We start from the raw sequence: 15,297 nt of genomic DNA, 5'->3' as shown, positions 1-15,297 counted from the left end.
AAAATTACTCTACTTTGAATTGAATGTTCTTGTGAATTAATGCTGTCTAATGGTTAATTTTACAATTTGGAATTCATTCCTGAATTCGAATTTAATTACTGTTCTTTCAAAATTTTAATTCCTTACTGAACAACCAGTGTAGTTAAAAACAGCAACAAACCTTCTCCAGCAGCAATCCAAAACCATACCAGTACTTAGTGTGACTGCTTCCCTAGCTATATCAGAGGTCAGATAAACAGTGTGTCTCCAACTTTATATGTTCAGAGACAGGACCAAAGGGAATATATTTCATAATCAAAGTGTTGAATGATGTTTTCCAAAGCCACTTTTACTGTGAATGTCTGTGGTTTGTGAATTCTTAAAAATCGTAGTTTCTTGCCAGAGAACATTATTATCTTAACAAGTTGCATATTGTCAGCACCCTACCAGTAATCTGCTGGTGCTCGCCCTTGTAGCATGTGCAGACCAAGAGAGTTGATGCTCTCTTCTGGGAATCTTATGCACGTCTCAGTTTGAATAAAGGTTGACACTCGCTTTTGGAAAGCACTATGGTGTTTGGGGAAATTATATCCAAGTTTATACTTAGTACAAATGTATGTCTGTCTTCCCTACTGGCTTTTAAATTCTGGAGGTACCGCCATGTCTTACTTTGTTTTTATTATCCCACACTATCCTGACACTGTGCCTGGCACCTAAATTTTCAACAAATGTTAGGAAAATTGAATCGTACTTTGCCTAGTAATCTCCTGCTCAAGAAATGTAAGAAAAATCAGCTCTCATGAATACATAAATCCCGTTTTCTGTCTGTTAAACTGAAGGTGAAGATGTTAAAATTGTAGACAAGATTAAAGCTAATGTATCTTATTATGAGTACGGTCAACCCTTGATATCTGCAGGGGATTGGTTCCAGGCCCCCAGGGATTACTGGTCCTCAACTCCCTCATATAAAACGGCATAATACTTGTATATAACTTTCGCACATCCTGTCATATACTTTAACGCATCTCTAAATTGCTTGTAATACCTAGTGCAATATAAATGCTTGAAACTAGTTGCTGGTAAATTTAAGTTTTGCTTTTGGGAACTTTCTGGATTTTTTAATATTTTTAATTTGGTTGGTCCTGTGGATTGTTTTTATTAGATTTCGAAAGTATAGCAACTATAAGAGACAAGTGCTAGGCCAAGAATCTCGTCTGGTGATAAAATTGTATAGTACACCTAAAACTGGTGAAATTTGATAAACTCTCTGGATTGTAACAATGTTATTCTCCCGTTTTAGACATTGCACTCTAGTTATTTAGATGTTACCATTAAGGCAAACTTGGTAAAGGGTACTTCTTTGTACTGTTTTTATGATTTCCTATGAATTTATATTTCAAATTTTAAGTTTTTAAAAAAAGTGCTGGGTGAACTTTTTCAGAAATGTAGATAGTGATAAAAACATTCAATCTTGCTGTTGCCATCTTATGATTTAAATAAATCCTTTTAAAGTGTTTTGAGAAAGAGAGCTATTTCTGAGGGTTTCCTGGGGCAATTTTATCTATATTAAATTCCTCCACATCAATGAGCAAATTGAGAAGACTAATGAAACCCATAAATATACACATCATTGGTGAGCCTGAAACTAAAATGTGTAGATGAGCCATTTCATACACTGCCACAGTATTGCTAACATCAAAGGACATGAGAGAGGAAGCCACCCAAGCGTCCTTAATCTTAATATATTTTCCAAGTTTAGGAACGGGACTATTTATACAGTGCTTCCATCAAAATTCAGCAGGCTTGCCTCTTGCTTTGGGGGACTTAGAGGTGTTTTAGGCTCCCCTGACTCTAATAACAACAGAGTTAAATTTTTCAGAAGGTACAGATGGGCTGCTTTTGAAGCAAACAAGAGGCTGATCTAGAGAGTAACAAGGGGGAGCTTCCCATAAAATAAGGTGTTGGAAGCTTTCTCTCTCATTCTCTCTTAAGCTGCCCACATAAGCTGAGCCCTAAAAAATGGGACTATATTGGCCACGTGGAGGGCAAAAACAGGAGAAAGAAGGTTATAAGCAAGAGAAAGAACATGTGCATATACTCCAATGCAAGAAAGGAATGAAAAGAAAAGTATACTAGAATGTGGTAAATGAGGGGAGAGAGTAGTTTGAGATGAGGTTGCAGAGGAGGGCAGAAGCCAGGTGATACAGGGCCTTGCCAGTCTTGTTAGGCGTTTCAGTTTATTCTGGTGCAATAGGAAGCCCTGGAAGTCTAATAAACAGGAACATGGTGATCCAATTGGTGTTTGAAGAGGATTTCTTTTGTAGTTGTGTGCGTTCAAATGAGGCAGAGAATTAGAGACTACTTAGGAAGGTATATTGAGAGAGACTGAGCTGTACCTTGGAAAGAAGTATTTTAAAAATCAGTGTTTTAACACCACAGGTTTCTTTTTTTCTTTGCTCACAAAACAGTGTAGTTAAGTTGTGCCTCTCTCTTGGTCAACTCTCTAGTGGTACTTTGAGCAGCCAGGCTCCACCCATATTTTAACTCTGCTGTCTTTAATCCATGGCCTTTACAGTCAGCAGGAAAAGGAAGAACAAGTATAGATAATGGTTGGGGGGTTTAAGAACAGACCTGGAAGTGATCTGAACACTTTGGCTTGTACCCCTGTTACCAGAACTACATCACACTGGCTCAGTTCTAACTGCAAGAGAGGCTGGGAGGTAGCACCTTCCTGAGCAGGAGGCAAGGGAACCATGATGGTCTTGACTTGGGTGTAAGCAGTGGAGATGGAGAGAAGTGCATGGATTCTTGCTTTCCCTCTTCTAATTACCTCCTTCATTCTCAGTTGTACTTAATGTGTATCAGCTTTATTGGACCCCTCAGTGCAGTCAGATGGGACTCCTAGCCCTTCTGCCAGCTTGTCCTGCCTGGAGTGCCTGTGTTTTATAATGCTGCCTGCTTGTCTTATGAAGTTGAAGGCCCGACTCAGATGCAACAATCTCCTCTGATCCTTTTAGACAGGAACGATTTCTTATGCTAAACTCTGAGAGCAGTACTTTGTTGTGTCACCTTTCTAGATAAATTCCATTAGAGCCAGGACCTTGCACATTTAGCTCAGTTTTCTCAAGAAATTAACAAAGTGACAGTCATTTAATGAAAGTTTGCCAAATTGAATGAACTCTGCTTAATCTGATTATTGCTTCTGTTAAATGCAGACACTCTGGAGACAAGACTGCTTTGTTCATTCTTGCATTCCTAGCACTCAGCATCTTAGGCATTCAGTGTATGTCTGAGCCAATGAATGCGTATTTGATACAACTATAGAATACAGTAGAGTCACAGAATACCCATATTTACTAGACTCCCTTAAATTCAGCTGCACATTCAGGAGATGGAACAGTTTTATGGTGTCTATGATTCTGCCTGTGCTTTGGCTCAGCCAGCCATGCCCTGTGGTGAGAGTGAGCGTGCAGTGCCCTTGTGAATCTGCTGTTGCCTCACTCTGTCACTCATTAACAGCAATCAGGCTGTACTGAGTGTAATTCTTATGTTTAAAAGAACAGTAGTTTGGGGGTACAGTATAGCCCCTAAATGTAGGTAGTTTCATTCATGTTCATCTGAAGAAATAGAAGTCTCTCCCAATGCTAGGGGGAAAACGAGCTATTTTGCATCTAGTACAACTACTGTCCTGTACTTTATGGGCATTTTAAGAAGCTTTCAAGTATAATTTCAATTTTATACTGTTTTTGCCTTGCCTGTTGTATGGTCACACCACTTAAGATGGCTCTTCTCTTGGTCTCTGCACATACGCTGTTCAACCAGTTCCTGCTTCCCACCTATACCCTTCTCACAGGAACATCCTTGCCCCCTGCCCCAGCTAGTGATTGTTCTAGTCCTTAGCCCAGAATGATTCTGCCTCCTTGTTTATTAAAGAGAAGCATCAGCCCTTGTGATGGTTGTAAATCTGAGGGCTCTGAGGGATTTGCCCCAGTTGCTGGTTTCCCTGGTATCTGCTGAGCCAAGCTGATGTCAATTTCCCCTGCAAGTGGTAGCCTCCTTCTTCCCCTAGGAGTGAAGATTGCTGCTGTGGTCTGCCTGCTGTTTGCCAGGCACGGCGAGGTGTTGCTCCAGGACCATTTTGCTGTGGATGTGTAAGATATCCTATCCAGTAAACCATTGATGTCTCTGTCACTGTCTTCTGAATCTTTCTTCAGTCTTGAGGCATGGCAACTACAGGGTTTGCAGGTTTGCGGGGTGCAGCCCAACACCTGCTGACCAGCTGTAACTCTTACATGGTGGAAATGACACTGTGTTTAAAAGATCTGTTTCAGTTGGAGCTTTGCTACACACCATTTGTTTGGCTTTTCTAAGCCTGTTTTCTTTTTCACTTGTGAAATGGTGAAAATACCTACCCCACAGTGTTGTTAGGATATAAATGAGATAATTGTGAGAATGTTTTATGAATTGTAAAGCATCATGTTAACCTGAGGAGGTTTTACATGTACCTCAGGGACACTACATTTTCTTACAATTATCTTACTTTTCATTCTTGTATTCTACTCAGCATTACTTCTGTGTTATTAATATTAATAAGAGAACTTCTATTTCTTTTATGTTGCTTTGTCCTGTTAAGGCAAAAAGGAAATGTTGCTTATAGTTTTCACTGGGGTTTTTAGGAGACATCTTAAAGCTTAGACATTGCCAATGTCTCGTGGGCTAATGAGCACCTGAAGAATGACCTTGGTAACAGGCAGCACAGTGGCTGAGGCTGCCTCATGCTGCCTCAGCTGCCCTGGGGCAGCCAACCAGGGGGCACTGCTGAGTTGTTCTAGTATCATAAGTGGTGAAAACAGCCTAAAACTCTGCAGCTTCTTCAACCCATTCTGTTTATTTGATCTCTCTTCTTTTTTCAGTTCTTTTCTCCAAAGGATGCAGTGTTTTTTTTTTTTACTTCCTCTCCCAATGCTGCTAAAAAATTCCTGGAAGAGAGAAATGTAGAACCTTTCTTTTCCTCTATTGCATCTACTTATCACTCAAGTGAGGCAGTATCTTTTGCTATAAATAATCTATCTTTGAAACAGCCAAGATAGCATTGCCATTGTGCTCTACTGGTTAAGTGCTTTATTGATCCATTAATTTACCATTTATTAACTGAGAGTTCAGGAATCAGCCTTCTCAGTCCCCAATATCACATTGCAAATAGTTCTTGTTTTTACACTAATCGGACTTTATCTGCATTTTCTTTGAAAGGACAAACTGGGATTTCATGTGGAGGTAAATATGATAAAGCCGTTGATTGCATTTATGCTGAGGGTAAGAAGAGAGGACACAGTGCCTCCCTCAGGCACTATGTGTTTGTCAGGTGACTGGTTACTGTGAAGAAGAAGGGCATTCCATGTGGCAGGAGCTGCACCATGCATTTTTGTGGACTACACCTGCTTATGTATACAATTAACTTATTTTAGATAATGCATATCTGTTAAATTTTTTCTTGTTATTGAAAGCGATACATGTCATAAAAGAAGTTTGGAAATTACAGAAAAGTAGAAAATCAAAATTATTCAGAATCTAATTGCCCAGACATAGTACTTGATTTTTATGTACTTTGTGTCTTGAATAATTTGCTTTAGAAAAAACATTTTATTGTATATCCCGTTAGAGTTAGGATTAAGAAAAACAACTACCTCTTATTTGTAAGTGCAACTGCACAGACAGTTGACACAAATAATCAACAACAGTAACCACATAAAAAGTAATACTGCACTGTTGTCTGTCTAGACCTTGCTCAGGTCCTCCCTCCTCTTTTCTCCAAACCCCTCACCCCAGTCTCCTTCCCTCAACCTCCCTCCTTTCCCTACTTCCGTTCAAGGAAGATTCACCTTCCTAATGATGTTAATGCTTCTAGAGTTTCTCATACTATTTCACCAAATTCTCCTATTGCAGCAAAGCATGAGCATGTTCTCAAGAGGTCTGGGACCAGTCTTAAAATGTCAGCCATGAATCCACAACTTCTTTGCATTCTCTTGATTTATCCTAAAGGTTCCTATGAATTTTGCCTTCTAACTTCCTTGTGTTCATTGTATTATAAAATATATTAAGTGTCTTACCTCTGAGTAGAATTCTCTAGGAAACTGTGCCACATTTATCAAATGACTTTTAAACTCTCTGGCATATGGCTGCATCCCCTGAGGGTACACGTTACCCTAATTTGAGAAACCTGGACTCTGCAGATAAGTTTGTATTTTCTAAGAATATATTATTAAATAAAAGAAGTAAAGGAGTCAGATGTATACTGCTGCTGCTGCTGCTAAGTCGCTTCAGTCGTGTCCGACTCTGTGCGACCCCATAGACGGCAGCCCACCAGGATCCCCCGTCCCTGGGGTTCTCTAGGCAAGAACACTGGAGTGGGTTGCCGTTTCCTTCTCCAATGCATGAAAGTGAAAAGTGAAAGTGAAGTCGCTCAGTCGTATCCGACTCTTAGTGACCCCATGGACTGCAGCCCACCAGGCTCCTCCGTCCATGGGATTTTCCAGGCAAGAGTACTGGAGTGGGGTGCTATTGCCTTCTCTGAGATGTATGCTAGATTCCAGTAATTCTTAATGGAGAGATACAGATCATGCCTTCCTAGAAGGAAGTGTCAGAATCATCTGGAAGGTTTCTTCAGATTTTGCTCTGCTTCCTTTTCAGTTTGAGAAAAAGGAAACAGGAAAAAGAAACAGGAGCACAGTGAGCTCCTGTTCTGATTGGAAACTGAAAGTGTTTCAATCCTCAGTAGTATTGGAATATAAGAAAGGATGAGGACCATAAGTTTTACTTATTTATTTACACATATATACATGTATATATATATTTGATTTGGAGGTTAATGATTTATGTATTGTTCTCGAAGCTATTGGAATGAGTAACTGAATTGAGTTTTCTGGTCTTAGTATTTATTTAGCCAAATGTGATATGCTGAATTAGGTTACCAAAAAGAAAAAGTCCTTGACCTGTCCTGTTTATCCCATCTCAATCTGTTGAAGTTTAGGATTTGGAGCAACCATAGTCCTGAATTAGAAAATTATTCTGCTGCATCGGAAATGTTTTGCTCTTTAAGGTATCTGCAGAGCTCTAATCATCTGACCATTTGTTCTCAGTAGGGTGCCTTTAGTGCTTCAGTGCTTTCAGCTTTCCTTCTCTTTCCTTTGTTCTGTGCCCTGCATCCTTCCTTCAGGTCTTCAGTGTCATCATCATCGTAACTTATTTAGAAAATAACATATTTCTTATTTGAGGCCCAGCGGCGTAAATGCTACATTTCTAAAACATTCAATACTATGATAAATGTAAGGAATTACATGATAAAAGGACATCTAGCAATAAAAACTGTTTAGGGCCATCCCTGTCACCACCCAATACCAGCACAACACTGAGCAGTAGCAGTCTGAGTACTCACGCAGCAAGGCAGATGCTGACCCAGGACCAGGGCCTCCATTTTTCAGGAAAGAAGCATTTCACTCTGTGGGTCCTATGAGAACCTCAGGTTCCAGAGTCAGCAAAGGGGTCCAAAGTCTGCCTCTTCAGTTCTTATATGTGCAGGATTTCAGTCCATTTCTTTTTCATCCTTTGTGTTTTCTGAAGCCTCTACCTCTGACAATTTGCAAAAAGTCTGAGCTGTAACGTAGATAGCTTATGCCAAGAAAAACAGGGCCAAAATAAAAATTCCCAGGTTTTATAACTAGGCCTTTCCCAATTCATCTTAACTTTAGTTTTCTTTTCTACATTTATTATTTTTTTCTTTGAGACTTAGACAAAAAGATCATGTAAATCTTATAGTAAATATTATTACAAATAAACATTTATTCTTTAACTGTTTTTAGATACTATTAAGGGATCTTCACCCACAATTCCAACATGGTTTTTTTCCTCCATACCACCAAGCAATTCTCTGACACCAGCTGAGTTCCTAAAATTCAACTCAGTTCTGACACCATCTACCCAGAGATATATAGTATCAGTTTCCACAGGTTAAGGACTTATTTCCATGAGACTGCCCTCCACTTCAGAGACTAGTTGCAAGTCCTAGTTGTCATGTGTATATCTGACTGAACAGCTGTAAGTTATGAGGGTCCCATGACCCCCTCCTTGGGTTTGATTAACTTGCTGGAGTGGCTTACAGGTTGTGAGAAACCAGTTTTCCACTAGATTACCATTTCATTACAAAGGATATAATTCAAGCAGCCAGATAGAAGAACTGCATATAACAAGGTATGAGGAAAGGGAGTGGAGCTTTCCTCTCCAAGGGCACCATTCTCTCAGCACCTCCACACACTAACCAACCCAGAAGGTCTCTGAACCCCATCCTTTGGGTGTTTATGGAGGTTTCATTACATAGGTATGATTGATTAAATCATTGACTATTGGTCATTCTTTTAAATTTTTTGTTTTTTAACTTTTTAGTTTATTTTGGAGTATAGTTTGATTAAACAATGTGTTGTACAGCAGTGATTCAGTAATATATGTACATGTATCTATTCTTTTTGAAATTCTTTCCCTCTTTAGATTGTTATATAATAGTGAGCAGAGTTCTCTGACCCTTGGTAATTTATTCAACCTCCAGCCCTCTTCCTTCCCCTGGAGGACACAAGTGTGGGACTGAAATTTCCAACCCTCTAATCATATGGTTGGTTCCTCTGATGAGCAGCCTCCATCCTTTGGTACTTTCCAAAAGTCACCTTAGTAACATAAACCCAGTTGTGGTAGAAAGGAGCTTATTATGAATGAGAAGACACCCATTTCCCCATTATGGCTCTGAAGTGATTTCAGGAACTGAGGACTAGAGACCAAATACTATAACAAAAACTGCTCCCATTGCTCTTCTCTTTCAGAAAATTTCAAGAGTTTGGGGAGCTGTGAGTCAGGAACTGTGGACAAAGACCAAATATATATGAGAAATATATTTTGGTCTTCTAAGTGACCAGATATATATTTCATATAAATCACAGTATGACACTCTTTGATAGAAGGCATTATGTTCGATACAGTGATGAGCAAGATCATCCATGTACCAGCCTCTTGGAGCCTACAGTCTGGGTGAAATCAATTAAATAATCAGAAATAACTGTTAAGTTTATAATTGATAGCATTTGACCATCTCCTTGGAGAAGGCGATGGCACCCCACTCTAGTACTCTTGCCTGGAAAATCCCATGGACGGAGGAGCCTGGTAGGCTGCAGTCCATGGGGTCGCAAAGAGTCGGGCACGACTGAGCGACTTCACTTTCACTTTTCACTTTCATGCATTGGAGAAGGAAATGGCAACCCACTCCAGTGTTCTTGCCTGGAGAATCCCAGGGACAGCACAGCCTGGTGGGCTGCCGTCTATGGGGTCGCACAGAGTCGGACATCACTGAAGTGACTTAGCAGCAGCAGCAGACCATCTCCTTGTTGAGGTGGTTTCTTCACTTGGTCAACACCACATATCCATTTCTTGCCTCACTGGCCACTCCTTGGTTTCATTTGCTGAGTCCACCTCATCTTTCCATCTAAATGTTGCAATGCCCTTGGCCTTAGCCCTTGCAACCTACTCGACCTAGATCATATCATCTAGTCTATGGCTTTAAATAATACCTAGTAATATCAATACACTGATGACTCTCAAATTTGTGTCTATATTCCCTGTTCCTCCCTAAACTCCATAAAACTTTAAACATCCCAATCCTCGGATTCACTGGTTTCCATCTCATTAAATGGTACCACCATTTATCTGGGAGCTCAGGACAGAAATATAAATTTTTCTTTATTCTTTCTTTACTTGTACAGCTTTCATCTACTCTATCAGTATGTTCTGTTGGCTCTACAAACTATGTCCTAATCCTACCGTTCTTATCACCTCCACTGTTAGCACGCAGGTTCAGTTGACGGTAGCCTCCTAACTGGTCGTCTGATCCTGGCACCCTCATCCCCCTCCTTATTTATGGCATCTGTTCTCCACTTCTTAGGCAGAGCGATATTTTTGAAGCCTGAAACAGACCTTTGTAAAAGTCCTCCAGTGAAGAAGTACTGATTTCAGGTCTGGGGCAGGAAATGTGCAAGGTGAATCTATGAGGGTAGGATACTAACAGTAAGAGAAATGATGAGAGTTTAATCCAGTTTTAACCATAAAATTGAAAATGTTGCATACTGTCAAACCGTAAAGGAAGGTCTTTATGAAATTTTTCTCAATATTACACCAGACTTTTGGAATTTAAAGACAAAAAGTAAAAGAATGTATAATATAAAGTAATAGCAGATTTTCTTTTTGATAGTTTGTGTGCACATACACATAGTGTAAGAATTTTTCAAACCAACAAAAACATTCTAAGAAAGCACAATGAAGTTTTATATACCTCTTAACCTAGATATACCAACTGTTAACCTTAGTCACTTAAGTTGAAGCATATAATGTTACTTTTTGACCAAAAAAAAAAAATTGATCACTTAGATGATTGAAACTGAATGCACACATACACATACAATACATATTTCCCTTTGCCAATCATCACAAAGTAGGTTCTATGTATGATGCTTCATTATTTACCTTCCTACAAAAAATACATTATCCTACATAACTAAAACTCTGTATCTCAACTGAGAAAAGTCAATGCTAATTGAACATCATCATCCTTATGTAGTCCTTATTCAGATTCCGCTATTTGTATCATAAGGCTTTTTAAAAAAGTGATACTACCAAACTAATTTAAGAGTCTGGGGTGCTTTCTCTTATAGAATAAAGTGACTATGTTTACTGTTGGCTTACTCCAGTTTTTTCCTTTTGTGATTTAGCTTCTTACATCCGTGTTTGACAACAGCATCAAGGCCTTTGGAGTAATTGAAAGTGATCCTTTCGACTGGGAGAAGACTGGAACTGATGGCTCTCTCACCACAACCACTACTTCCACCACTCCTCAGCTGCACACCCGTTTGACCCCTGCGGCAATTGGGTATGTCCTAAACAGATGGTTCAGCAGTGTCTTTCCTAGTGCATTCTGTTAGCAGAAATGTCTTTTATTTCATCCAGGTTGCCTCAGATGACCAAATGCGAAGACATAGGGATGCCTTTGGGTTTCCTGGAATTAACATTGCTCTTATACATGACTTTGTTCACATTTACTCTTCTTAGAAAGTTCTTACAGGTTATACCGTGAAATGGCAGCTTAGAGCTTGTGTTGCTTGTTAATGTCAGATGTACAGAAGGTTTTCTTCAAAATGCAAACGGGCATTTGTTGCATTTACTACTAAAGAATATATGGGATCCTGGAAACAAGAAGCCACAATTATTTCTAACTATCTTCTGCTTAAGTTTAGTGGGAACAAAACATGTAGCTATTCCTCTTATGAAAGTGATTAATTTTCAGAGTGTGTGAGGAAGAGGTTAGTATTTTTTTGTTATTTAATGCATTTTTCTGTACATATGCATTCATATAGTTGCTTTTGTTATTTTTTATTTGGGGGAAGTTGTCTCTTTTTTCTGACGCCCCTTTGTTTTAAAGCCTGCTCTCTAATTGCTTTAAACTGGTTTAAAAGAAAAAGCAAATAGGGAAAAATCATACAGTGACCTAATTGGGATTCTCTATCACTAATCCATTGCTTTCTTTTTATATTGAGATGAGATACTAGAGCTTATTGACTCAGAAAAGCTTACATGGACCCATAGAACTGGAGATGATATCCCTAATTAGTCTGTGTGTTAGTTGCTCAATCGTGTCCAATTCTTTGTGACCCCTTGGACTGTAGCTGCCAGGCTCTTTTGTTCATGGAAATTCTCCAGGCAAGAATACTAGAGTGGGTTGCCATGCCTTCCTCCAGGGGATCTTCCCTACCCAGGAATTGAACCCGGCTCTCCTGCAGGGTCTAGACCTGATAGACAGAGTGCCTGATGAACTATGGACAGAGGTTCGTGACATTGTACAGGAGACAGGGATCAAGAAAATCCCCATGGAAAAGAAATGCAAAAAAGCAAAATGGCTGTCTGAGGAGGGCTTACAGATAGCTTGGAAGAGAAGAGAAGCGAAAAGCAAAGGAGAGAAGGAAAGATATTCCCATCTGAATGCAGAGTTCCAGAGAATAGCAAGGAGAGGTAAGAAAGCCTTCCTCAGCCATCAGTGCAAAGAAATACAGGAAAACAACAGATTGGGAAAGACTAGAGATCTCTTCAAGAAAATTAGAGATACCAAAGGAACATTTCATGCAAAGATGGGCTCGATAAAGGACAGAAATGGTATGGACCTAACAGAAGCAGAAGATATTAAGAAGAGGTGGCAAGAATACACAGAAGAACTGTACAAAAAAGATCTTCACGACACAGATAATCACGATGGTGTGATCACTCACCTAGAGCCAGACATCCTGGAATGTGAAGTCAAGTGGGCCTTAGAAAGCATCACTACGAACAAAGCTAGTGGAGGTGATGGAATTCCAGTTGAGCTATTTCAAATCCTCAAAGGTGATTCTGTGGAAGTGCTGCACTCGATATGCCAGCAAATCTGGAAAACTCAGCAGTGGCCACAGGACTGGAAAGGTCAGTCTTCATTCCAATCCCAAAGAAAGGCAATGCCAAAGAATGCTCAAGCTACTGCACAATTGCACTCATATCACATGCTAGTAAAGTAATGCTCAAAATTCTCCAAGCCAGGCTTCAGCAATACGTGACCCATGAACTTCCAGATGTTCAAGCTGGTTTTAGAAAAGGCAGAGGAACCAGAGATCAAATTGCCAGTATCTGCTGGATCATCGAAAAAGCAAGAGAGTTCCAGAAAAACATCTACTTCTGCTTTATTGACTATGCCAAAGCCTTTGACTGTGTGGATCACAATAAACTGTGGACAATTCTGAAAGAGATGGGAATACCAGACCATCTGACCTGTCTCTTGAGAAACCTGTATGCAGGTCAGGAAGCAACAGTTAGAACTGGACATGGAACAACATACTGGTTCCAAATAGGAAAAGGAGTACGTCAAGGCTGTATGTTGTCACTCTGCTTATTTAACTTCTATGCAGAGTACATCATGAGAAACGCTGGGCTGGAAGAAACACAAGCTGGAATCAAGATTGCCGGGAGAAATATCAATAACCTCAGATATGCGGATGACACCACCCTTATGGCAGAAAGTGAAGAAGAACTAAAGAGCCTCTTGATGAAGGTGAAAGAGGAGAGTGAAAAAGTTGGCTTAAAGCTCAACATTCAGAAAACTAAGATCATGGCATCTGGTCCCATCACTTCATGGGAAATAGATGGGGAAACAGTGGAAACAGTGTCAGACTTTATTTTTGGGGGCTCCAAAATCACTGCTGATGGTGATTGCAGCCATGAAATTAAAAGACGCTTACTCCTTGGAAGGAAGGTTATGGCCAACCTAGATAGCATATTTAAAAGCAGAGACATTACTTTGCCAACAAAAGTCCGTCTAGTCAAGGCTATGGTTTTTCCAGTGGTCATGTATGGATGTGAGAGTTGGACGGTGAAGAAAGCTGAGCACCGCAGAATTGATGCTTTTGAACTGTGGTGTTGGAGAAGACTCTTGAGAGTCCCTTGGACTGCAAGGAGATCCAATCAATCCATCCTAAAAGAGATCAATCCTGGGTGTTCACTGGAAGGTCTGATGTTGAAGCTGAAACTCCAATACTTTGGGCACCTCACGTGAAGGGTTGACTCATTGGAAAAGACCCTAATGCTGGGTAGGAGTGGGGGCGGGAGGAGAAGGGGATGACAGAGGATGAGATGGTTGGATGGCATCATTGACTCGATGGACATGGGTTTGGGTAGACTCCGGGAGTTGGTGATGGACAGAGAGTCCTGGCGTGCTGCAATTCATGGGTTCGCAAAGAGTCGGACACGACTGAGCGACTGAACTGAAGAAAAATAGGTTAAGAATAGAATATATTAAAATTCTCATAGAGTCAATAGAAAATAAATGCTTTTAAAGTGATTGCTAACTTAGAGAGTTATTCTATCAGAATTTGTGTTTTTAAATCAGCTTGAAAGTTCTATTGATCAAAATACAGTTTATTTCGTAGAATTGGCATGCCCTAAGTTTCTGAGGTTTTTGTTTTGTTCTACTTTCTTAATTATGTATACACTTCATCTTTTAAATCTAGAAACAAAATGTAGGATAGTCCCATAGTAATTTTTGATTCTGGTGTTTTTAACCTTCTGCCTTTTTTTCTTTCTTTTTTTCATTTATAACTTTCAGAATTGCCAACGCCACTCCCATCCCAGGAGATATGCTTCGAGAAAATACAGATGAGGTGTTTCCAGATGAACAGCTTAGTGATGGAGAAAATGGCATCCCTGTTGGTGTGTCACCAGATAAATTGCCTGGGTCTCTGGGACACCCTCGTCACCAGGAGAAGGATGTCTGGGAAGAGATGGATACCAACAGGAATAAGATAAAGCTTGGGATTTGTAAGGTGTGTATTTCTTGCATAGGAAATGATATCTTTTTCTGTCTTATTTTTCTCCTATTGGTTTAGCAGAGTATCATGATTCTCAATTTTGAATAAGCAGAACACTCTGTTGCTAGTTATGTATGTATTAATGATTGCAGTATTTTTTGGTTAGTTTTTGCCCGTAGCACTCAGGTGTGGACATTAAAAAATCTTCATCTTATATTTTGTGGAAGATTAAGGTAGTTTTAAAAAAGTAACCAGAGGCAGAGTCTAAAAGAAGATAAATCTATAGAACAGAATTTAATGGTCTTTCCAAATAAAACAGCAAAACTCTGGTCCTCTTCCATAGTGGAGACCAATGGAGGTCTGAGTGTTCATTCTGAAAACTGTCTCAAATGGAGGAGAGGAAATGAGGGTTGGAAGTGGAAAGCATCAAATTGGTCATGAACTGACAAAGTACATTTTGAATAAGTAACATGATTTTTTTCTTCATTAGAATTGGAAGCAGGTCCACTTGTAAGTATGGGGAGAGATACAGATTTCTGAATTAAATGATTTTTAGTATACTATCTTGGGGTAGATTGTCCCTAAATTTCTCTTCAGTTTTACTGTTTCTAGTCATTTCTATTTTCATGGACAATAAGATGAAGATAAATGGGATGGAGGGACAGTGAATTACAAATAAGTTAGTTTTTGGTACGTCCTCTTTTTTAATAATGATTTAGTTGGGAAGGAGGTTAACATTTACAGGTGTAAAATGAGACTCCTGGTTGATATCTGTTAACATGATTGATAGAGAGTTGGCTAGTCATTCTTTATGAATGGGAAATATATCCTAAAAAGAATCTTTGTGATCACTTCTGAGGAGCTTGGCCTACCTTTGGACAATACATACTCTATTTTCAAACTATGTAAT

General features: G+C 39.6%; 1 protein-coding gene across 32 annotated transcripts in view; it reads left to right on the top strand.

Moving 5' to 3' along the window:
- TTBK2 (tau tubulin kinase 2) overlaps nucleotides 1-15,297 on the top strand; it is a 134,293-nt gene that overhangs the window by 93,837 nt on the left and 25,159 nt on the right. For all 32 annotated transcript variants that reach the window (XR_014058974.1, XR_014058978.1, XR_014058976.1 and 29 more), the window contains 2 exons: nucleotides 10,779-10,936; nucleotides 14,186-14,402. Coding sequence is in view for 26 of the 32 variants with exons in the window: in XM_081507847.1 (XP_081363973.1) it covers nucleotides 10,779-10,936; nucleotides 14,186-14,402 (375 nt within the window). In the remaining 6 variants the exon portion in view is untranslated. The remainder of the gene's footprint in view (nucleotides 1-10,778; nucleotides 10,937-14,185; nucleotides 14,403-15,297) is intronic.

The sequence above is a fragment of the Giraffa tippelskirchi genome, chromosome 7, assembly GCF_054371585.1.
Source record: "Giraffa tippelskirchi isolate mGirTip1 chromosome 7, T2T-mGirTip1v1.2.pri, whole genome shotgun sequence".
NCBI lineage: Eukaryota > Metazoa > Chordata > Mammalia > Artiodactyla > Giraffidae > Giraffa > Giraffa tippelskirchi.
Note: the sequence above shows the minus strand (reverse complement) of the source record. Positions and strands in the feature narration are given on the sequence as shown.